Here is a 24390-nt window from a genome sequence, read left to right as displayed (position 1 = left end):
AACACTTATCAGTTCTACAGAATTATATAATAAATTAATTTATTACCAAAAAAGACTGTATGTATGTATGTATGTATGTATGTGTGTATGTGTGTGTGTGTGTGTATATATATATATATATAATGTGTAATGCATATTAAAAACACACCGAAAATAAATTAATACATTAAAAATAAAGTCTTAAGGGGGGTATCCACTAGACGATTAAGTTGAATGATGGTTCAATCATTGGCAAAAGTGTCTAAAACGACCAGCGATACGCGTGCCCGCTGGTTGTTTAGACATCTATCATCTTTCCAACATGCTGGTCAACCTGACGATATAGTCAGGTTCAGCATGTTGCCAGATGATTGATTGACCCTGCACTGAACGTCTGCTTGTTCAGTGCAGGCTCATCACGCGACTGATAAACGACTGAACGATTACAATGTCGTAATTGTGCAGTTGTTTTCAGATCTTGTAGTAGATACAAGATTAGAGTATGATCCAGGGATTTTGTGAAGCGCCTGTATACAGTGCAACGCTTCACTTTTTCCACATTTTATGTTACAGCCTTATTCCAAAATGGGATAAATTCATTTGTCCTCAATTCTACACACAGTACTCCATATTGACAACGTGTAAAAAGTTCGTTTTTTAGATTTTTGCAAATGAAATTAAAACAAATCACATGTACATTCACAGCCTTTGCCATGAAGCTCAAAATTTAGCTCAAGTGCATCCTGTTTCCACTGATCATCCTTGAGATATTCCTACAGCTTAATTGGAGTCTACCTGTGGTAAATTCAGTTGATTGGACATGATTTTGAAAAGCATACACCTGTCTCTATAATGTCCCACACGACAGTGCATGTCAGAGCACAAACCAAGCATGAAGTACAGAAAAATATCTGCTGCTTTGAAGGTCCCAATGAGCACAGTGGCCTCCATCATCCGTAAATGGACGTTCGGAACCACCAGGACTCTTCCTAGAGTTGGCCGGCCGTCTAAACTGAGCAAAGGGGGGGAGAAGGGCCTTAGTCAGTGAGGTGACAGAGGAATGCTGTAGCTCTGACAGTGACTACCGGGTTCTTTGTGGAGAGAGGAGGACCTTCCAGAAGGACAACCATCTCTGCAGCAATCCACCAATCAGGCCTGTATATTAGAGTGGCCAGACAGAAGCCACTCCTTAGTAAAAAGCACATGGCAGCCCGCCTGGAGTTTGTCAAAATGCACCTGAAGGGACTCTCAAACCGTGAGAGACAAAGATTTAACTCTTTGGCGTGAATGCCAGGCGTTATGTTTGCAGGAAACCAGGCATCACTCATCACCAGGCCAATACCATCCCTACAGTGAAGCATGGTGGTGGCAGCATCGTGCTGTGGGGATGTTTTTCAGCTGCAGGAACTGGGAGACTAGTCAGGATAGATGAATGCAGCATTGTACAAAGACATCCTGGATGAAATCCTGCTCCAGAGCGCTCTTGACCTCAGACTGGGGCGACGACTCATCATTCAGCAGGACAACAACCCTCAGCACACAGCCAACATATCAGAGGAGTGGCTTCAGGACAACTCTGTGAATGTCCTTGAGTGGCCCAGCCAGAGCCCAGACTTAAATTCAATTGAACATCTCTGGAGAGATCTGAAAATGACTGTGCACCGACGCTTCCCATCCAACCTGATGGAGCTTGAGAGGTGCTGCAAAGAGGAATGGGCGAAACTGCCCAAACAAAGGTGTGCCAAGCTTGTGGCATCATATTCAAAAAGATTTGAGGCTGTAATTGCTGCCAAAGGTGCATCAACAAAGTATTGCACAAAGGCTGTGAATACTTATGTACATGTGATTTCTTAGGGTTTTTTTTTTTTTTTGTTAATGAAATTTGCAAAAATCTCAAAAAAAACTTTTTACATGTTGTCATTATGGGGTATTGTGTGTAGAATTTTGAGGACAAAAATTAATTTATTCCATTTTGGAATAAGGCTGTAACATAAAATGTGGTAAAAGTGAAGCGCTGTGAATACTTTCCGGATGCACTGTATGCAGAAAAAATGCATTAAAAGCTTATGTTTAGGTATGGATCAGTTTTAGTTTGTTGAAGACAATATAGCTGTATTATTTAAGCACATGTAATGTTTGTGATCCAACACAGTCAGTCACTGAATATATAAAAAGAATTGATTAGATTAAGATATTCCTAAAAGTTTTAATTGTTTGTTGTAAAGCTCAATGGGGGAATTCAATTCAACGCGAAGTTGAATAGCCGCAGGAGGGAGCTCCCGCAGCTATTCAATACACAGCGCTGTTTGGGCGCGTTAAGGATTTCTTCTCGCACCCCCCTGTGGATGCGAGGAGAAATCCGACCAAAGGGCTGGGCGCGCAGCTGTTTTTCTGCATAGCATGGTGCTAACAGCTGCGCGCCCGGCATTTTAGTCAGAGAATGCAGGTTAACACCCTTGTTAAGGTGCGATAACCGGCATTCTCCGACCACATAGCGCCCTGAATTGAATAGCTCTGGGAGCTCGCTCCCGGCACTGTTCAATTCGCGTTGAATTGAATCGCCCCCATTGTGGCTAAATATTGTACAACAGCTGATATTTGTTTGTTATACTGGCTTAATTTTAAATATTGTTTATTCAAAAATGAGCTCACCCCCTTTGTAGTAGCAGCGCGGTGTCTGTGGAATATCCCTTCGTCAGCCTGGGTTCCAAAATAGCCTGCAGACGAATCCGTAGCAAAACAAAAAACTGATGGATAGGAAGAGTGTATCTTATTCCTGTTAGTGTGATGTTACGTTGTTTAGTCTTCTGTAGGGCTGCCGCCTCCTTAGTTAGCTGGATCTCTGTCTGTTTGGAAGGTGTAGGAACGGGTAGCCGGTGAAGCTTCAGAAGTATGAGAGCTTTAGCCAACTCTGCTAATGTTGATGTGTATGGTGGGAAGTTGATCCGTTCTTAGTGGCCTGGCAAAATATGTTCAGCCACGTGCTATATTCAGTTGACTCTGGCCCTTATTCGGAGCCGGACGCTCTGACAGAGCGCTCGCTCTGAATCAGGGCCGGTCTTTTTTTTTTTAATGGAGCGGCCTCCTGGCTACTCGCATTGCTGTGGGTTGCCACCGCTAATGCGAGCGGCCAGGATGATGGTCGCGATGGTCAAGACTATCGCGACAATCGGGCTTGCGACGAGTCCCTTGTGGTAGGGTCTCGTGGCCACAAGCCCCAGAGAGCTTTCGGCTCAGAGCTGAAATCTCTCCCAGTGACATCACTTGTGATGTCACTGGGGCCGCCCCCAAACGGTAGGCATTCCCATGGGAACGCCTCTGTCTGGGCAGCCACCCCCCCCCCCGCCCACAAAAGGGGGTGTGCTGTCATTCAACATCAACAGCACGCCTCCTTTAGTGCGAGACCCAGAGCGACGGATTGCTATCCGGGTCTCGCGCATGCGCACGACGGAGCCGGCTCCGTCGTGCACATGCGCTCTGGGCCACCATAGACCCGGTTGCGAGCGCTCAGAGCTTGCGACTGGGCCTGAATCTGGCCCTCTGGCATAATTTGAAAAAAAAATAAAAAAAAGTCAATCTTTGTGTTCAAACTTCATTTGCATAATTAGAATCGTTTACAGCTGTGACATCGGTCAGTCTGGAACTCAAGAACAGGTTATAAAACTCTGCACGATGGAGCCGATTCAGACCCGGACACAAAGAAGCATTCACTGGTAGCTGGGCGATGTTCGCATTCTGTACATGTGTATGCATCGCAGGGCGCGAATCAGTGCCAAAGATGATGCGTTCGCTCGCCGAGCATAGACAGCCCAGCAGAGTGAGTGACAGAAGCAGTTTATGGGTAGAAACGGGGGAGTGCAGATGTGAATGCAGGTATGCCTGAGCGTCCCAACGCCGTTTCAAAGGCGTGCATAATTAAAAGGAAGCGTCATTGTACATCTCACCTGTATGTTTTTTACCCAAGTGATGGCAGTGCTTGAGGTAGGGTATAGTCCACCTCAAGCTCTGCGTGCACTTCCGATGGTACCCGATGCACCAATGCTTGCATACACGTCCTGGAGATGACGTGTGCAAGTGGGCGTCTTAAGACAGGCTGGTGGGTGTCTGCATACACAGTGATCGCACTCCAAGACATAGTGGACTATAATGTCTTTTTGGTTATATATATATATATACACACACACACTGTCTTTTTTGTTAATAGATAAAGTTATCATATAATTCTGTAGAACTGATAGTGGTGTTGTATTAGCGAAAGCCAATTTACCTTGTAGTATTTGCACACTTCTGTTTGGCAGCAGCTTTTCCACACTATAAGGCCACATAGGTGGCGCTAATATTCAATAGTAATGTTTTTAACCTCTTTTTCTTCTGAGTAATTGGTATCAATGGGATGTGGTCACAATACCGGCAGCTGGGATGCTGACTGTAAGTACTGTGGTTAGGCACAACGGGGGGGAGGGTTATGGTACTGACCAACAGGTGTCTGTATCCTAACCCGTTTGAGATTTTGACCGCTGGCATCCTGTACCCAACCCAAGATCAGTATCAATGGATGATACGATTATATATATCACCCCACAATCTGTGTTCAGTACAATTTGTGCAAGCTGTATGTGGCCACATTTGTTGTCACTGGTGATAGTTACGTATACATAATGGGGCTGATTGCAGAGTTGGATCTAACTGTATAGTTTCTGTAAAATGTACATAAATGTGATTATACCTCCAGCAATCCTTTTATCTGCATCCACTGGGGGACCGGGGCATCTAACCACAGGCTCTGGAAGAGAAGCATATAGGCTCCCACCATGGGAGATCCTGCCCTCGTGCCGACTGATTGGTTTGAAAGCTGCTTAAATAGGGTCTTCCTCTGCTGACCTCCATGAGGAGTGGAAAACTGTCCAATGGGATCTAGGGGCATTAACGGGGAGAAAATTACTTTTTTTTTTTACCAGTGGCCAGGGGGAAAACGTATCCAGGTCAGGACTGAACAAGACAATGGTAAGGATGTTAGAATCTCTATGCTAAACCAGCTTTGGCAATTCCAATCTGGGGCTGCCAGATTCTAAACACTCCACCATTAGTTTTAACAATCTCTCAGCTGTGTTGTTCTCATTTTAAGGCACCACTAAATAAGTTCTGTGCCATACAAGGAATAAACATGATCAGTGTAATATGCATATCATAAGTGTTCATTTACATATACAGGAACAACATACCGCAATAAAATGACAGACTAGGGCAGGGCAAGTGGTGGTCATGTAAGAAAAAAAAACCTGAAGTTCCTGGGGAATGTACTTTATATCCCTGAGTGCAGGATGCTGATGGTAAGTAATGGGATAGGGTTAATATTCTTACTGACAGCTGTCTGTATCTTAACCCTGTTGGGATTCTTACTGCTGGGATCCAAGAGCTTCATGCTGTACCCAGCAGTGTTCCAGGCACTGTGGTGTTACTGACACATTAGGGTATGGTCTACATACATAATAAGGTGGAGCTGCTCCATTCCCACTTCCACTAAACTGATGTGATAAACCTAGGGCTCAATTCAGACCCGCTCGCTAGATACTTATGCAAATTTGGCAATGCATTAGCACGTCCACTGTGTCTTAGCGTGCGATTGTGTATGCAGATGCCCACGTCATCTCCAGGAAGTGTATGCATCCATCAAGTACTATTGGATGCAATGGCAGCACTTGTAATTGACCATACCCTGCCGCAAGTACTGCAGTGTAGATTTCAGCCAAGTGACATGTCCTATGACGCTGCCTCAATTATGCATGCATCAAACTGCGTTGGCGCTCAGGTACGCCGGCGGTTGCACCTCCACTCCCCTGTTTCTAGCGGTGAGCCCCTGTCACCACCCACAAATGGCTTCTCCTGTCACTCATTCAGCTGGGCTTTCTATGCAGTGAGCGAATGCTTCCCACTCGCTCGCACTGGTTTGCGCATTGCGATGCGTACACATGCAAAGAATGTAAACAGTCGGCTGCCTGCATGCGAACGCATCCGAATCAGGCCCTTAGTTCCCAGCCTGGATGGGTGACCAGTGCTTTGACCTAAGGTGGAGAGATGATGCGTGCACTGACCTATTAGTCAGGGGAGCCATGGATGTCTGAGTAGCATGGGAAACCAGGGTGGAGGAGTTCTCTGGCAGGGAACCAGAGTTGCATGGGGAACAATAATGGAGTAGTGGTCAGCACAGCTCAGCAGAGATAACACAGTACAAGCTGCTTTTCTTACTGCATGGACTGTAATTTTCCTATAACTGCCCTTCCTAGTACTGTTCACAGACAAGGGCAGCTCTAGCCGTGATCCTTCAAAAAGCTTTAGTGAGAGTGAAAGACCAAGTATACTTTCTGAGACTCATTCCTCTCTGTGATACTATGCGGGCTGTGTTCAACCTGGTCCACATTATTATTACTGCAATAACTAGAGAACTGTAAGATTCTACACCATACAAGTTTGTAGGTCTGGCCCTCACATGACTTACTTCCTGGGGTTCCACACCCCTCAATGGCATCTATACAGTACACTGCCTAGATGGGAGACAATCCTGTCCTCTCCTGTATAACGCCATCACTGTGCTACATATACTGGTAGGAGTCTCAGCGAGGACAATAAAGCATGTATAAGGGTGAGGGCAGAAACCAGGTACCTACAGTATGTTTGGATTCAGCTGCAACATTTCAAATAAAATAAGGCTGCCCCCAACCTTCCATGTAGAACAATGTCAGCTGATCCCTTTCTGTTGGCTAAAGATCATGTGAAGATACAAACTCTGATGATAAAGATATAGGCACCGAGCTTTACATTCTATAATAAATATATTTTTATGGAAAGAGTAATTCATGGTGAAATATCCAATGAAAGATGAAGAAGTGAGCACGACAGAGGCACTGAAATAAAACAGATACCCACAAATTGAGGGTTATTTACAAACATTACCCAAAAGGTGCAAATCTGTAACCAATCAGCTACTTGCTTACACTGTTACTTGCTCTGGACAATTAGCAGCAAATGTCTGATTGGCTGTTGTGGATTTAGGGCAGATTTGCAGTGCTGAGCAATGAATCATTTTAACAAAATATATATATATTTTTTTCCAATTAATTTGTGATATTTCCCCTCAGTAAATAATAAAAAAAAAAACTGCTTGGACCAGCACTTTGGGGAACAGTAATACTCCTGTGTGGGGGTACTACATCAATGAATAGATTACATAGGTGGTAATATAATTAGCTGGGAAGTCCTGGGTTATCTTGCATCACTTGTTTCCTTGCTTGCACCCCATCGAGCTGGGAGTAAAGCTGAGTGAGGGGTTTTCCAACAGTATTCATGTGTGCAGACAGAACCTTGCACATAAATGAATCTTCCATTACTGTATAGAGAAAGCAGGCATGTTCTCTTAGTATCACCCAGTCAGTCTGTGCTAAATGGGCTCAGGAGACTGCTTCTGCCCATCCAAGCAGGAGACACTGGACACAAGGAATAAGTGACAGCCCATTGCATCCCACTAGGACCAGATCCCAACTAGGAACTGTCACTTGTGATGAGCTTCATTTTCTGGATGTGAGCTCTGGTGGACTTGGAGAAGATGCTTTTCACAATCTGCAATGGGACGTTCTTCCCACTCAGATAGACCTTATTGTGGCAGTCTGGAAGGCAGTGGGAAGCCGAGGAGTCCGTGCTGTTTCCTTTCTTCAGCATCCACACATAGGCCATGATGTACCCGGTCATGAAGGCATCAAACCCAGCTCTGTGGGTCCCACCCTCAGCTGATCGGGAGAGGTTTCCTGCTGCTGCCGGTGGCAAATTAGTATTTTTAGTTGTGTCTTTGTTAGTATGACAGTCCCCTGGTGATGGCTCCTCTTTCTCCGCATCTCCAGCAGGGTGAGACTGGTCAGGGGATACAGTCTCTGGGGCCAGCATGGAGCTACTCTGGAGTATCCCCCCAGCTAGGTCTGCACCAGTGATATTAGCCTGTTTACAAAGGGGCTCCATCTCCACAGAGCTGTCCGTTTCCTGCTGTGCCGCGTTCTTTTTCCTCTTCCGTCTTTTTTTCCGCTTGTCCGTTGAGCCCTTCTCATCCTCTGCGAGGATCAGGTCAATATTGTGGGACTTCGTACATTTAAAGCCATTGGGACACCAGCCATATGCCTGTCAGGAAGAGAGATTACTGAGATCACACATGGATTATTACGTTTCTATAAGATACCTGCTAATAAACACACAATTCCAAAATCAATAGCTTTAAATCCACCAATTCTCCTGTCCAAATACATCTGTGCAGCAATGTACGGTGTTCAGCCTCAACAATCAGACACTGGGCCTGATTCAGAGGCGCTCGCAAAAAGCGAGCGCTCGTCTGAATCAGGGCGGCCACATTTTTTTTTTTTGTTCAGCCTCCTGGCTGCTCGCTAAGCTGTGGGTGACCACCCACAGCTTTAGCGAGCGGCCAGGTGATGGTCGTGACGAGACCCTTGTGGTAGGGTCTCGGCCGTCGCAAGCCCCAGTGAGCTTCCGGCTATAATAGAGCCGGAAGCTCACCACTGACATCACTCGTGATGTCAGTGGGGACGCCCCCAAATGGCATGCGTTCCTTCGGGAACACCTCCGTTTGGGCCAGCCACTCCCCCGGCCCGCCTATCAAACGGGGCGAGCTGTCAATCAACATCGACAGCCGCCCATTTTGGATGCGAGCGCCAGAGCAAGTGATTTCTCGCTCGCGCCCTGCCCGCCCATCGACCCACTTGCGAGCGGGTCTGAATCAGGCCCACTGACCACAAAGAGTTTTGGCATCAAATTTAAAGTAAACTGTAATGGAGAGTAAATGAGAGCACCTATAATAATTCCTGGGTTTATAGCTATGGGTATGTTGATTGTTTCTGATAAATTTAACCTCAACATGGAATATAACAGACTGACTTTGACCAGCAATGCGCCTTTCCCACCGGCTTTTTTTTTTTTTTTTGCAGACAGACAATTGGAAAGGATGTAAGCACGGTTTTTGGTTTTTCAAAACCAGTAAGCACAGTGGGACCAGTGCACATTTCCTGTTATGGCAAAAAAATTGGGGAGAAACTAAACTAGAATTACAGACACAGGGAAGTATAAGATGCTGTTTGTGTCTCACTCTACTGATACTTTTCTTTATAGTGGAAATAAGATAACATGAATTTAACACTACGCCAAAAGTGTCATAATATTCTATTCCATTAGTTACCTCTATAAGGGGTCTATGTACTAATAATCGTGGCACTCCATAAGTTTTTATGAAAATATCCCCACTATTTACAAATAAGAACTTGCAGGGAGAGCGGTTGCGGTAACCGCTGTCCCTGCGAATTATATCCCCGGCATTTAGTAGAAGTCTTTCAAGTTTGTGAGAGACTTCTCCAGGGGAAGCTGACACTGCACTGCGCATGCACACTGTCAGCTTCAGCCGGCCGGGGGCTGTGAGAGGGGCTTAAGGCAGTTTACGCCATCTGAAGATGGCGTAAAGTAACGGGGCCAAATAATGGGGACTGCGATCTGCAGCACTTATTAGCACTTTGCCAGAAATTTCGGTGAAATCTCCTGCGTTGCCTCATTAGTACATAGGTACAGTACATAACAATTATGCAGAATATGCAGTTTCTAAATAATTGTATGTAACAAACAGCTTGATACATAAACTCCTAAATCATATACATGTTTTCTAGATCTCCAATTACAGATTACCCAGCAGAGCAGGCCATGCAGCTAACGCTCTCGGTATCCTCTCAGAGAGATGCCATTTACTTACTGAAAACTTCTCGCAGATGTGCGGAGGGGTCGCACCGGACCCAGCAGCGTCGGGGTCAGCCAGAGAGCAGAGGCGATAGTCTACATACACCGACATGCTGGCCGGATAGTCGGAGAAGTCGATGGTTAAGTGTTTGCTGCTTACGTCTATCAGTCGGCAGTTTTCACGTTTGCTATAATAGAAGCAAATAGGTCTAAAAACGGGGCCAGGATGCAATGACGCCCGTGGTTACCATCTGAAACATTTGTCTAACAGGGTATTATCCTAAACAACAGTTTCCCTAGCTCTTCCTTAAAGAGACCCAGTGTATTAGTACAAGTGTACCCCCAATGCTTTTGGGCTTTACGTACGAAGAAAATGATAGAATTACTACATTCTGTGTATAAATAAATAGAGACTGAACATTCAAATGAAACAGTAATGAAAGAACATTGGGATGGAACAGTCCCAGGTGGGGGAGATATATCTCATGTCCCTTGTAATACGAGGCATCCAAACACATATAGGACCTACATAGAGAACAGAGCACTCTCCCGCTCACCATTTCTTATAGGCATACTCCAGATAAGAAGCTGTAAAGCGCGTCTCAAACTCCGAGGCGTACTTCGTATCATAGATCCCAGCTGGGAACATCTCCGACAGGTCCGCGATGAAGTTCACCATCTTGTCTGGGAGCTGCGCGTAGAAGCACTGATACAGAAAGGCCAGGTCGATCAGACCGTTGTGCAAGATTAGCGGCTTTCGGGCCTGCAGTAGTTCCAGGAAGAGAGTGCGGACGCTCTGCAAGTGCCTCTCGTCCCCCTACAAAGAGACCCTGGCGTTTCAAACCATCAGACCATACATATAGTTTCTATATACATGTAACTACCACTTTTAGGGGGGGGGGGGGGGGGGGGTTTGTTTTCCCTATTTTCTATAAATACAATTTTGCACACAGGTTTACATTAATGGTCCTAGAGATTATTTTTGAAGCCCATTTGTTTCATCCTCACTTACTTGGCACAGAAGTATGATCACGATCTGCATTGTTTTGGGGCATTTTGGTATCTATATATTTGCACGGCTATCTGTGGACCACAATTATAGGTCCCATTAGCGCTGGTCTCTTGGCCAGAGTGCCAGTGACCCGATCAGCCCAGCATGATGAGTAATGGAGCATACACACGGTCAGATGTGTCAGATGAACGATTTAACCAACGATTTGAACTGTGAACGATTTTTGACTGCATTAAAAATGAATGGAATCGTCCAAATCTGACTGCAAACACATCAGATGTCAGATATCGTTATCTGACCATCGGGAACGCGCATTGTTCAGACATGTCAGATTTTCCTTGAGATATGAACGATTTTTTAAATAGTTATCGGTCAGATCTCAAGAAAAATCTGACCGTGTGTATGCACCATTACAGTGCAGACTGGAGGCAGATTGTGTGGTTCCACATTCAGGATGAACAATGTTGTATATTCTCAAGAGTATTGCGATAAACCATTTCACAGTGATATCATCAAGAACAATCGCCCAGGGACAGTCCGGAGTAGCCAGCGATGCCAGAGCCAACTACATGCTCAGCAGCCAGAATCTTTTTAGCACGATCACCCCACCATCAAAGCGTTACCTTGTCATTGCCCTTGTAGTACGGGATCCCCAGCGAATACTGTTTATTAAAGTCAAAGCCGTGCTGGACGAGGAACTGCACAGACTGCGGCTCTATTGTGTAATCCTCCATACACAGCAGGGTCAGATTGTAGATCTGTGACAGGTAGACGTTCTCCCCCTGCAGAGACAGACAGTGGTACCACGCATCACTGCTACATGTACAATGCACCGCAATAATACATAGGAACGACAAAGTCTTGTGTATGAGTTACACGTTTTTTATAGGTGTCATTTCTATTGTATGTTTTACTTAAAAGCTACAATGTAATATGGCCATCATTATGCCTGACCCACGAGTTCACCAGAGATCGTTCATATAGCTGAAGCACCGTGAGCCCATAATTACTGTTTCATGAATCACTTACCAGGGAATGCAATGACCTAGCCCAGTAGTTCCCAAACTGGGTGGCGTGGCACTCCATTGGTGTTCCGGGACCAAATCAAATTATTTATGGTCAATGAGATTGGAAGTCGTCAGCACTGGTTTTGTCTATCATAAAATATGTGGACCAACACTGCCCTCCACCACATAACGGAGCCTAAGGATGACCATTAAGCTTAATTCAATCATTTTTTTTCTGAAACTTTTGGCCTGAAGGTGACATAAAAAAAAAATTATGACACTCTAGGGCGCCGTGATTCAAGAAAGTTTGGGAACCACTGTCATAGCCCATTTATTTCACCCATGTTCTACTCATTGTAACGATTCTATAGGAAAAGCATGTTGTGTTATAGCGCAGATGGGTCACAGCCACCAGTGTAATTCTCAGAAGAAGAACGATCACAGCTGCTGTTTTGCTTGGCATATATTAGTTACAGCACAGGCTCCTGCCAGACTGTACCTATGTGAGAACACACCTGAGCTAGATGCTAATTCTGTATCATGGGAACGGTATGTGCGACACCATCTCTGTTCCACAGCAAATCGTCATACAGGCTAAATGGGCAAAATAATGTAGAACTCTGAATTAGTTAGGATGAACATTTAATGACCTCAAAAGAAATAGATGTTCACACAGGTGGGCACCAGTAGCAGCTATTTATATACAATTCCTACAAGTTCTGTTACACTCATCCAGGAAGTAACAATCTACTACTCCCTAAAAACAGTGGGGCAACCCCAAAACAGATCATCCCCTCTAGTCAACTGACAGGAGCTCTTACCCTAGAACAAGACACCGCAAATACAAAACCTTCCTGGGCAGTTCTCTCCTTTGTCACTATAGAATCAATATGTTCTTCACTCTTCTATTTGGTCTGGATCTTCCTATAAGGACAGGCCATGTATATATTCCCTTTATTACTTTACTTAGGAGAATCACCTTTGTTTCATTAACAGATGAAGCTGCAAAACCTCATTCTCTCCTCCATCCTAACTGCATAGAGACCAGAACTTGGGAATTACCTCTACAGTATACAGCCTGCTCAGCACTAACTCCAAATTTGTCTCAAGAGCTTACTCTCTGCAGCAATAGTGGAGAGGTGCAGTATACTAAATAATTCTGCAAAGAAACTCCAGTAAATGTGCGGGAAAAGTAATACCCCTATCACACCGAGCCGCTGACCCAGGATATTGCCGGGGCTACCCAAGTCCTGGTTTGGTGTGAAAGGGTCAACCCGGGTTTGTGTGTCCTAAGTGCTCAACCCTAGTCACGACCAGGGTTATTCCCGGGACCTACCCGGATATACTGTGGTGTAAAACGGGGGACCCGGGTTTACAAGCAGCTCATTGGCGGATCAAAAACGCCCCCTTTTTTATGAATCAACTTTGTGAGCCTGTAACGTCCACTTTTAACGACTTAGTTTTACAGGGCAGACACGGGTGCAGTGTGAAAGGGGAGGAGCTGGGTCCAACATATGGGGTGAAAGGGGTTTGAGCTTCTGTGACTCGGCTTGAAAGTGTTCATTATCCCAGAAAGGGGTATAAGAATTGTATCAGTATCTTTTGTACAGAGCTGGCACATTATACAGCATTATCACAATCACTATTACACGATGAAAAGTCCTGAAGAAACTGACATAACTGTAATATCCTGACTGCTTCCTGTTCGGCTTCTCTGCGGTTAATATCTTCACCAGCCACAACTTGCTGCAACATTCAAACAGGAAGTCCAGCGAATAATCTCCAACTGATAATGACAACTACTGCAGATCATTTACTAAGGCTTCTACTGAGCCCCCTGCTAGAAAGAAAAGCTACATTATAACCCATCTGCTTGTGAGCTGGGGATCCTATCCTTTTGTATTCACTACAACATGACTTGGTAGCCAGGAATAATCTCACATCTCTCTGCAAAACAAAACCTCTCATTTAATTATCTTACTGCAGCAGAGAAGTTGTTTTTGTTTGTTTATTTTTTTATAACATTAACAATATCACAATACCTGTATTTGCAAATCATATTATTATTACTACTACTAAGTGGGGGATAAGAATTTTAAACAAACAAATTAGAGGTAGGAACCTCCATCTTTCTGCTTCCAGTCATTAGCCTGCGCTGTGGGAGGACCCGGCTCTTCCCAATACCCAACGTTTTGGTTGCAGCTTCCCACCTGCCCTCCGTTTCCCTATCAGACAATTGACCCTTTCCTCACAAATATAAATCACTTGTGGAGAGGTTATGGCCCACCCTAAGCTCTGCACATGCACCTCCTCAAATACTCTGTTCAGCTGTTAACATTCTCATGATCCCATAAAGTTGCAGGTTGTTCTGTTCCCACCCACTTCAAACCTGATATTATTCTGTATAAGCAAAATGCATAAATAACGTAAAGCAATGCGTACAAAGCAGCCGAATCTTTGGGGAACCCCGTACAGTAATGCAGAGCGCAAGGGGAACAGCCCTCTGTTGTCAGCACAGCTCTGCTTACTTATCATACTAATAACTTTTTACTCAACATATAAAAGGGATTACATCACCGACAGACAAATCCTTTGTAGACGGTTTATAGATTAGGAATCAGAATTGTTGGCAAAACATTTCAGACATCAAATTCTTTAAACATACAAGAGAGTTAGGTGCTAAAACATAACGAGTAGTAAATGGTTTATTCTTAACTGCTCTAGAAATCAAACAAAAATATATACACATATCTCCAAAACAGATACAAAAATACTCCTAAGGTGCGTACACACGGGATGATTTTTTTGGACGACTGAATGATAATGACGTAGTTATCGTTCAAAAAATCATTCAGTTTCAGGGCCAAAACGATGAACGGCAACTACCAATGCGCGCTCCCGTTAGCAGTTGCCGTTCATTGCCCGAACCTCCTGTCCAACCTGACAATAATAGCGTTCCCGCTAGGCTGTTCTAGCGGGGCGCGGCGCCCTGCCCTCCTTCTGGAAGGCAAAAAGCGCCCTGCCCTAACAGCCTGCGGGAGCCGTCCTCACCCGCGGGTCGCAGTGTCCCGCGGGTGAAGAAATGTGCGGTGACCCGGTCACTGACGGAGAATAGACACCGGGCGCATGCGCCCGGCATCTATTCTCCCTGTCTGCAGGGCTTGGGGGCTGCCCGGCGTGTCCATAAGTGCCGGGCACGCCCCCAAGAGTGACGAAAAGGGGACGAGTCTTATAGACACGCCCCCTTTTCGGTGACCACGCCCCCTTCTCGGTCGCACGCGCACACGTGCCCTCTCTAGCTCCGGCGCCCTGCCTCACGCCGGAGCTAGAGTGAACACTACACTAATGTCAGGTTGAACATGTTTGGGGATGAGGGAGGGAGCCTGGCACTGAACAAAATAGTTACTGATTTCGTTCAGTGTTGTGCTCAGTGTGCCGGGGACACACAGGATGATTTTCGTTCGGTGAGAAAATCGTCCCTTGTGTACGCACCTTTATGGTACATACACACGGTCAGATCTGTCAGATGAACGATTGAACAATTTTTACCAACGATTTCAGCCTGTATTAAAATGAATGAAATCATCCAAATCTGACTGCAAACACATCAGATATCGTTATCTGACATGCGGGAACGCACATCGTTCATCGTTGCAGGCTCACACGTCAGATTTTCTTTCAGACATGAACGATTTTTAAAATAGTTATCGTTCAAATCGGACACAAAATCTGACCGTGTGTATGCACCATTACAGGCAGATCCTACAAGTATCCACCACAGGCCACCATGCACCTCAAACAGCACAAAATACATCCAGAGACGCCCAGGACACTTTCCGAATTACAGAATAATAAATACAGTATATCACCACATTGTACATTAAAAAAAAAATAAAAAGGGTCAGTCCTCACAGGGGAATGATTATCAATCCTGTGGACAACACATCTTGCAGTTATCCAATAATATGTCCACCTGACCCTTTCCTGATCCCCCTCCTCAACAGTATTCTCTCCCCATATGCCCTCTGTGGAGGGCCTGCTTTAGATATTGTCCTCAACAGCACTAGTCGTATGTAACTGCTTAGTATTTGAACTACTGGTATCTCTCCACAAGAGGGAGCCATGACACTGCTATTCTCAGTTCACCAGTCTACAGCAATTGCTTCAACACAGCATGGTTTAAAACTCAACTTTACCGTTCCCCAACTCCAGTGCCCAGGGAGCCCTAACAGAGCATGTTTTCCAGGTCTCCCCACAGAATAACAAGTGACGTAATTAGTACCAACTGTGGATCTTTTATAGTGTCAGTCAATAATGCATACACCTGTGCTGCAGCACATGCACTGCTAGGGTCCCCTGAGGACCACCGTTAGGAAACACTGCCCTACTTCCTCACCCAGTTACATGCTCACCTGAGAGCCTCCCCGTGTGACCTCATCAGCTCTATTGCTTAATACAACCAATCTGGGGGACCTCAGATTACCCACACCTATGCTGTAGAGCATTAGCTTTCCTTGGCCAAGTCCTCAGTACCTCACACGTATGTTGGACAGCCAGACTCCTGGATAATGACCACATATCCCGGACTCTCCAGCGCAGTTTACCTGTTCCTAAATAACCATGTCCCATAGACACAATAAACTACCTGTGCTGGCAGAATCTGCTGACTTTATCAGCCCCATTGTCTCTTATTGCAGCTCTCCCGTTCCCGATATAAAGCCTGGGGACTCCGGGAAGCAATGCAGCAGCCAGTGTGACTCCTGAGCTTATGAATACTATCTAGTGTTCACTCTAGCTCCGGTGGCAGGCAGGGTGTCGGAGCTAGAGGAGTCACTTACCCCGAAGTCGCGTGCACCCGAAAAGGGGGAGTGGCCATTGAAGAGGGGGCGTGCCTATAAGACACACCAACTTTTCGGCACTCTTGGGGGCACGGACACGCCGGGCAGCCCCCAAGCGCTGCTGACAGGGAGAATAGATGCATGCGCCCACCGCACATTTCCTCACCCACGGAACACTGTGACCCGCGGGTGAAGACGGCACCCGCAGGCTGTGAGGGCAGGGTGCTTTTTGCCCTCCAGAAGGAGGGCAGGGTGCAGCGCTCCACTAAAACAGCCTAGCGGAAACTCTACTATCAAAATGAACATTAACCTGAAATCAACTACCCAGGAGCCAGAATGGACAAAAGGAAACACAAAAGTAGAGCCAAGGAATGACAGACTGAGAAGTCACAGATGTGCATTCCAAAATAAAAACACTTAGAGGGGGGAATGGAGTACTTTGGGGCATACTGTTTTGCACGGAGCCGCTGCCACTTTGTAATATGCTAATGCCGCAGGAGGCATCTTGTGTAAATAGACTCCTTCTGCCGGCTAATGTGCTACCCAGCTGCGCCCGAAGACGCAGCTTCAGATCTCTGCGTAAACATCTCATCCGAGTAACCTTCAGGTCACTCAGGATGTCCTCTGTTTTCAGGCAGCTGAAGCCAGTGAAACTGTGTACAAGGATGCAACCACTGGCTTCAGCAGGCTGCCCGACTCCACCCCCACATGGCTGCAGCCTGTCAATCAGGCTGTGTTGTCCGTGCACTGCAAACGAGCATGCAGAAGGAGATCTGCACACACGCAGCGCAGATCTCCAAACAGTGAAGTTTGACGTAAACCATTGGGTTTGAGTACATCCCTGAATAAGCCCCTATGAGACTAAAACCATAGGAAATATCCCTCAAACTCACTCCAATCCCACATATTTAGAAAGTCTCTTCCAACAATACCTTCCTGAAGCAGCTTCAGGCTCCTCCTAGATCAGGCCCTTCACGCCAAACCTTCCCCAGACCACTAGGGATGTGCTGGCTCATTTCAACAACTCAAATCTACTTTCATTAGTTGAAAACTCCCCAGTGGTGCCCTACGCCAAATTATCTCCAAATCTTCAAGGATCTGGACCCAAAAAAGTTGTAGAATCAACAATTTACCTAGAGCAACCACAAAATCAGATAAGATCAGGGTTTCCCGTCCATCTCCACGTAACCCAAGAGGGTCACTACCGCAAGGTGAGGACCCCAGAACAAAGCCATGCAAATGGGTAATCTCTCTGGTGCATATTGGACCAGGAAAGAAAACAATATTGTGCGGTTTTATTTTTCTCAACTAATTAATAGCCTGTATAAATGTGTGCGGCTTACAGGCTTGGCTGGATTAAGCCACCTTGGTTTAAATCAGGGGTGCCCAAAACGTCTATCACGATCTACCGTGGACGTCCCCCGCTGCCTACTCCATTTTCCATGCACCACTACATGGGGCACTATATGTATAAGGGGCACTACTGTTGGCATTGTGTGTAAGGGGCACTACTTTGTGTCGTAATGTGAATAAGGGAAACTACTAAGTGGTGTAATGTGAACAAGATTGTGCTACTGGGTGGCGTAATTTGAATTGGGGATACTGTGTGTGATTGCAGCAGGACAGACCCCACGCCCCTTGCTGCAAGGTCACGCCCCCTTTGCACGCCCGCCCCTTTATTCAGGCTAGGTAGATCACAAAAGGTTTTTAACTTCATAAGTAGATCACAGAGTCCAAACGTCTGACCACCCCTGGTTTAAACCAAATGCTTTTTTTTTTTTTAAGTTTTTTTTTATTAAGCTGTGACTACAGGGACGGCACCGGGACTTCTTAAAAAAAAAGGGGATCCCCCAGGTGTTATTCCACATTCTTGTTGCTTGTGGTCTTCATTTGAGTGAGCTGAACCAATACCATAAACACACACACACACGAGAAATATAGAGGGTGAACCAGATCAGAGAGGTACTAAATCTGCCTAGTATCAGCTAACACACCACAAACTCCTCTCCTAACAGTCCTATGGGTTGGATTGCCGGGTCGAGTGACCCGGCAATCCAACCCAGGTAAATAGCAGGGTTTAACACGGGCGTAGCCCGTGAAACCCTGTTGTGAGAACAGCACACTCCAGGTCACGATGACTTGGAGCGCGCTGCATGCCGGCCGATTGGTCCGGCTTCAGTGACGCTTGGAGATGACGTCATCTCCAAGCGTCCACTTTCACGCCGGGAAAGCTGGGTCTATGCAGACCCGACTCCGGTGTGAGCGGCGCCAACTCGGGAATATCCCGAGTCGGCGCCGGCTAAATTCCGGGTCTGATCCGGATAGGAACTCTGTTCCAACTCCGGGTCAGACCCGGAATTTTGGTGGAAAAGGGGTATAACTCTCCTGGATGTACATAGCCCTCACAGACTCTGATTCATTACATCTTGAGCACTGCTTATTACAATATTGCAGCCACCTGGAAGCAACCTGAATCCGCCTCCATCTCCAATATATAACAAGTATCCCATCCTGCAATAAATGATGTTACATTTGGTCTCAATGGCTTGATTACAAGGCCAAACCATAGTCCTATGCTAGGTACGCACTAGACCAGAGGTTCCCAAACTGTCCCACTACAGTCCAGGTTAACAATATTCATGCTTGAACCCAGATGGTTAAATTAAATTGACTGAAGTATTAATTAAGTTGTCTGTGCTCAAGTGTGGATAACCTTAAAATCTAAAGTGTCATGGTGGAGTTTACAGTAGGCGATATATCGTTATTATGGAGAACCTATAGATTGTCCAAAACATCAGCCGGTGTGTACACACAATATATCTGTGAACCATGTTGTTCACAGATATATCGCGTCAGCTGTGCAGGACGGCAGATGCGATAAATCTGAGAGATATATCATGCACATCTGCCTTTGTATACAGGCGGCTGGCCGACCCAATGGTTCCTGCGGCAAGACATATCGGTCGGCAAGTGTGTATGCACTGCCGCATACTTACCAAATCGGTTGGCCGATCCATCCGCCAAGTGTGTACCCCACATTAGCCTCGCGACCATACTGGTTTCTCTGATAATTACTCCCTACTATCTAATCCTCACTATCTCCCTACTAACACAGCCCCCTCTACACCAATCTACCTCACCCCCTCCTACTGTGTGAATTCTTATGCCTCCTGGGTGATTATATTTTATTATTCATTGCCTGAGAGATGTCTGTACTTTTGATATGGTTTAAACAGTCGTGAGCAATGCACTCCAGCTGCTGGGAACTATACATCCCAGCATGCTCTGGGCAGGGCATGATGAGATGTGTAGTTCCACAGCAGCTGGAGTGCCGGACGTTGATTATCCCTGGTTTAACACATTGTTAATAGACCTAATTATTATTCGACTCTTGATAGTGTTTTGATGACTGTAAGATCATGAAGGTGGTCTTATCAACCCCCACACTTCAGGGTTACTCATCCCATTATTGCTCTAGTGAAATCACAAGAGACCTTCCTGCAGATCAGGGGAGCCACACACACTTAGCCAGGCCCCCACTCACCTTTTCAGGGAGCTGTTTGAAGCAGGCGATTCCCAGGGAGAGTATGGAGCGTGTGCGAGCAGCGTGACATATGGCCGTATACCGTTCCTCCACGCATCTGCAATACAACAGATATTACGCCATCGCTAAAACTGGTACTATAAAATGTGCTGGCAATAACCAGAGATTTCCCCCCCCCCACAAAAAAAAAGAAGGTTACCAGGCCTAAATACATGATTTTATTTCCACCTCCCTGTGAAAAGCCTCAATATAAGCAGGGCAACAACTTACTGGTTCAGCAAACTCCTTCTGGATCCCAGACCACTCAGTTCCTGCAAGAACATAAATCTCAGATGACTTATCTTATTATCATTAGTTTATAGTAAAGATTTTCCAGAACCCATTGTAAATGGACTCTTGAAGATGCATAGAAAGGGAGCATAAACTTTTATCTGTTTACTTAAGTTTGTATTAAATCCCATTTGTTTGGTTTTTTTTTACCGCTAGTACAGAGATACTGACATTACATACATGTTGCTTTAAGTATCTTCCTGTATTTTACGGAGAGTGGAAGCCACAGCAGACATGCTTTAATACCAGTTATGATAATACTTCACTGATTATTAATGGCTATCCAGGAAGGGGTCCCCTCCCTCTCAGGATCTCCATGCATTCCTGTGCAGATATTGCCCCATGTGCATCACCAATAACACTGTACAACAAATTAATACCTTTAATTTGTTTCCTTCCTAAAAATAGTCATACATTACTAATTTGAGGTCAAGGAAAACTAAAAATGATTTCAAAATGTTTTTACTAGCTCTATTTTTTTAGCTACACTACTTGCACTATACTGTATGTACATTAGTAATATAGTCATAGTGAAAAGCTACTTTAAAATAATCTGATATTTTCTTGATAGAAAATAAATAACAGTTGTTTTAATTCAATCAATCACAAATAATAACACAAAACGAAACAAACATACAGCATATGAAAGTACTATGTATGTAATATAGTGGCCTATTCATGGGGGTGCTTTCTCTTTGCTTGTCGCTTGTACTCTTCTTCTGGGGCATCTCTTGTCACTGTCCAGCAGTAGTGATCACCTACCCTGATATCTTTGTTCCATTGCTGAAATGTCTTGGTGGAATCGCTCACTATGCTTGTCACTCAGTGCACCACAGTTATCTTGTGTGGGTAATCCCGTGAATCGCATATATTTGAATAGGGGAGGGGACAAATAACTGATTCATTTAATTGGGTCATTAGGCCCCGCCCCCTCTGCGCGGAACGCAGATTGCTGGTAAGATTCTCTCCATTCTGCCCACTTCACTAGGAATACCCCTACATCGTCATAAATGGGCTATATCTAGGAACTCAGAGCTAACAGAGTTTTAAATGTCATATTCATTCTTTGCATGCTGACATCAATAAGAAGTAACTATTTTCACATCGGAAACATTTTCATTGTTGTGCAGTGTAATGAAACATCTATGCACTTCTATTGGGATTGTCCCTCTGCGCAGGTTCTGTTGAATGCCCTGGAACATGAACAGAGGCAAAGTGCCCAGAAACAGCTTTTCCCAAAACTCTTCCCAAAGCACTTTATGGATATACCTGCACGCACCTATGGGGCAATCCAGGAGGCCTGGTGCCTTATGAACCGTGTTAAGGATGCTTTTGTGGTTTTTTCAGGAATCGTCTCATCCTGAAAAGGGAGAAGATGTGTATCGCAGGATAAGGCTATTCTATCTTAGTACGGAGTAAGATGAGGACTAAATTACGCTCCTTCTCCCTTATGTGTCTGTCTCAGTCAAACCTTGGGTATGTGACCCCCCCCCCATCTCCCCTACCGCCAGCTGCCTCCTTTGCATATAGTGAGTAAAGGCGGTTGAGCATCGGACAGAGAAAGTCCTGGTCATACAGGATATTATTTATCCATATTTAGGGTGTTTACACAAAGCCACATTTATATAAACTAAAGACAGCGCCAGTGATTAATTGTATATGCATCTTTGGAAGCCATTTGAGAAACTTCCGTTTATCTCCTGGGGTACTTTAGATGCTGTGGCACCAGCCATTTCTGCTTTAACCCACCTCACTAAGCAGCGCAGTTTAAACGTTTCTCCGGCCCTGCTGACAGCCAGAGAAGACGTCCCTACAACAAGCTGGTTGCAGGCAATGACGGCTGTGTTCCCCATACCCAGCCCCGGTCGCATCCGGTACTACTCCACACCATCCTTCTCCCTCTGCTGCCAGCTAGAAGGGGCAGCTCTACATTGCAGTGACAGATTTATTACCACCCGTCTTCCTTCCACTAGGATGGTCTCCTACATGGCACACTTTGTTCCTAGCATGGATTATTACATCTACGCGAAGATCCCATAGCAGTCTCTGTTGATTGCAAATGGACACAACCAGAATGTATTTTTACCAAAAGAGAGTAGTCACCACCATGTGGCTATCTTAGATATTTAAAATGTAAAAAAATTACTTCTAAATATGGTTGTGCCTTTCTACCAACTGCCTCGTATGTTGGAAGATCCATACATTAGCCTATCACTGTGCACAATTAACTCAAGCCGGCAGTACGACATAAAAACCGGGACTAGTAGGGAGAAGAGAGTTCCATTAATTGCCTGTACTCATATCTAATTGCACAGTGTACAGGTTTTTTTTTGTCTTTTACCTTACTTTAGAGCTTATGCCGGTACTTCCTCATCTTTGTGGCCCTCTGCTGGAGGAGCTGGTTACGCTACTTACTTATCTTCCCTAGTCAGTGAAGATACGCAAGTAGCCTAAAGATAAGGAAATACCATTCGGCCCCTTGCAAGCTCGCTTCACTTGCCACGCTGCGATATATTCCCCTTCCATGCCCACTTGGATGGTAGGGAATGACGTTGGACACTGGCTAATCTTCACGCTACTTCCGTATCTTCACTGACTAGTGAAGATACGCAAGTAGCTTAACCAGCGCCTCCAGCAGGGGGCCGCAAAGATGAAGAAGCACCCTTATGCCTTACAATAGAATACATATAATTTATTATTGTAAAGATTGTATGCCTTATGTTATATGTATGTTATTTTTAGAATAAACTAATTTACACTTCCATGTAGACTAGCACAAATGTCATTATTCTGTGCAAGTGCTGCTATATTTTTTGCCCCTTGCTTTGTCTTTTTACTGGGATTATTGCAGTATTCCCTTGGTAGCTGCTGCACTTAGCTGTGACTATTTTATTTCCATTTGAGATTTCCTCTATCTAGCAACAAGAGACAATTTCCTTTACTTTTCTTTGAAACTTGAACGTGTTGCCTTTAAGTTGTTTTTTTTAAACCTTGTGTAAATAAAGTACATATTTGTCTATTAAAGAACCATGAATGACAATCTAGTAGGAGGAGTGAAGCAGTTATTTTATAGGTGCCTCACTTACAGTATCTACAGCGATGAACGTGGACGTTTTCATCGCCAGTAACATGGATGGCCAGAGAACACCAAAATTATCATTGTGAACATCAATCACGGGGACCTTCAGATTGGTCATCGTCACCTAGTCGGGAGGAAAGAAAACGGCAGTTACTGCCAAATAAATACAGAGGTTACCAATTCGGAAAGGTATATTTCCCCTTCAGTTTCTGCACCTGTAAGTGACGTGCAGTTTGGGCGGAGGTGCAATTCCCTGCCCATACAATCCACCAAAAAAAGAAACTTGTCCCCTTGCGGGCTTGCTTCACTCGTCACAAGATTATATTCCCCCTCTATGCCCACGTGGATATTAGGGAATGACGTTGGACAGTAACTGATGACTTCAGGGTACAGAAACTGAAGGGGATCTATACATTTCCCAATTCCTGCCTCCCCCTCCTCCCTTACATATGATGGAGGAGAGAGATACAGCATACCACACATATTACAGAGCTGCCTATAGACATAGTGAAAAGATTGGAGAACAATGAAGTTGGCTGTTATACAGCTATATAATACTACAGACCTGTAGCAGTCACGTGACACTATATGACGTATAACCATATAGTATAAAAGGAGAAGTCATTACGGATAACACAATATAATACCACAGAATACACGTCTCCTAGCAGCACAGTACATCACCTTATAACGGGACACTGTAATTAGAATCACATGAAGGATTCTGCTCTCTACTCCAAAGCACACAGGACACCACTTCCGGCGCACACCACTGACGTCATCAAACGTACAGAGAGCGTACGCGCTGAGGGAAACGCTTTGTGGAC

General features: G+C 45.1%; 1 protein-coding gene across 1 annotated transcript; it reads right to left on the bottom strand.

Moving 5' to 3' along the window:
• Positions 1 to 6796: 6796 nt before the first annotated feature.
• On the bottom strand, positions 6797 to 24385 carry TOE1 (target of EGR1, exonuclease). The gene is made up of 8 exons (XM_088455631.1): positions 24248 to 24385; positions 23571 to 23687; positions 20425 to 20465; positions 20155 to 20251; positions 11389 to 11547; positions 10311 to 10570; positions 9770 to 9941; positions 6797 to 8142 (listed from the first exon to the last, which is right to left on the bottom strand). The coding sequence occupies exons 2-8, from the start codon at positions 23679 to 23681 to the stop codon at positions 7516 to 7518; spliced, it is 1467 nt and encodes a 488-aa protein (XP_088311757.1). The 5' UTR covers positions 23682 to 23687; positions 24248 to 24385; the 3' UTR covers positions 6797 to 7515.
• Positions 24386 to 24390: the final 5 nt, after the last annotated feature.

This window comes from Taudactylus pleione, unplaced genomic scaffold (genome assembly GCF_031769625.1).
Source record: "Taudactylus pleione unplaced genomic scaffold, aTauple2 ptg000662l, whole genome shotgun sequence".
In the NCBI taxonomy this organism is placed as follows: domain Eukaryota; kingdom Metazoa; phylum Chordata; class Amphibia; order Anura; family Myobatrachidae; genus Taudactylus; species Taudactylus pleione.
The sequence above is the reverse complement of the archived record's forward strand: the minus strand, read 5'-3'. Positions and strand labels throughout refer to the sequence as shown.

What these genes read in the sequence shown, in the direction of transcription:
- TOE1 (XM_088455631.1), bottom strand. Translation starts at nt 23,681, where the DNA reads ATGACCAATCTGAAGGTCCCCGTGATTGATGTTCACAATGATAATTTT. An exon ending in CGTTCATCGCTGTAGATACT is followed by an intron (nt 20,466 to 23,570) that starts GTAAGTGAGGCA and finishes ATGTTCTTGCAG; the next exon opens with GAACTGAGTGGTCTGGGATC. An exon ending in ACTACAAGGGCAATGACAAG is followed by an intron (nt 10,571 to 11,388) that starts GTAACGCTTTGA and finishes GTCTCTTTGTAG; the next exon opens with GGGGACGAGAGGCACTTGCA.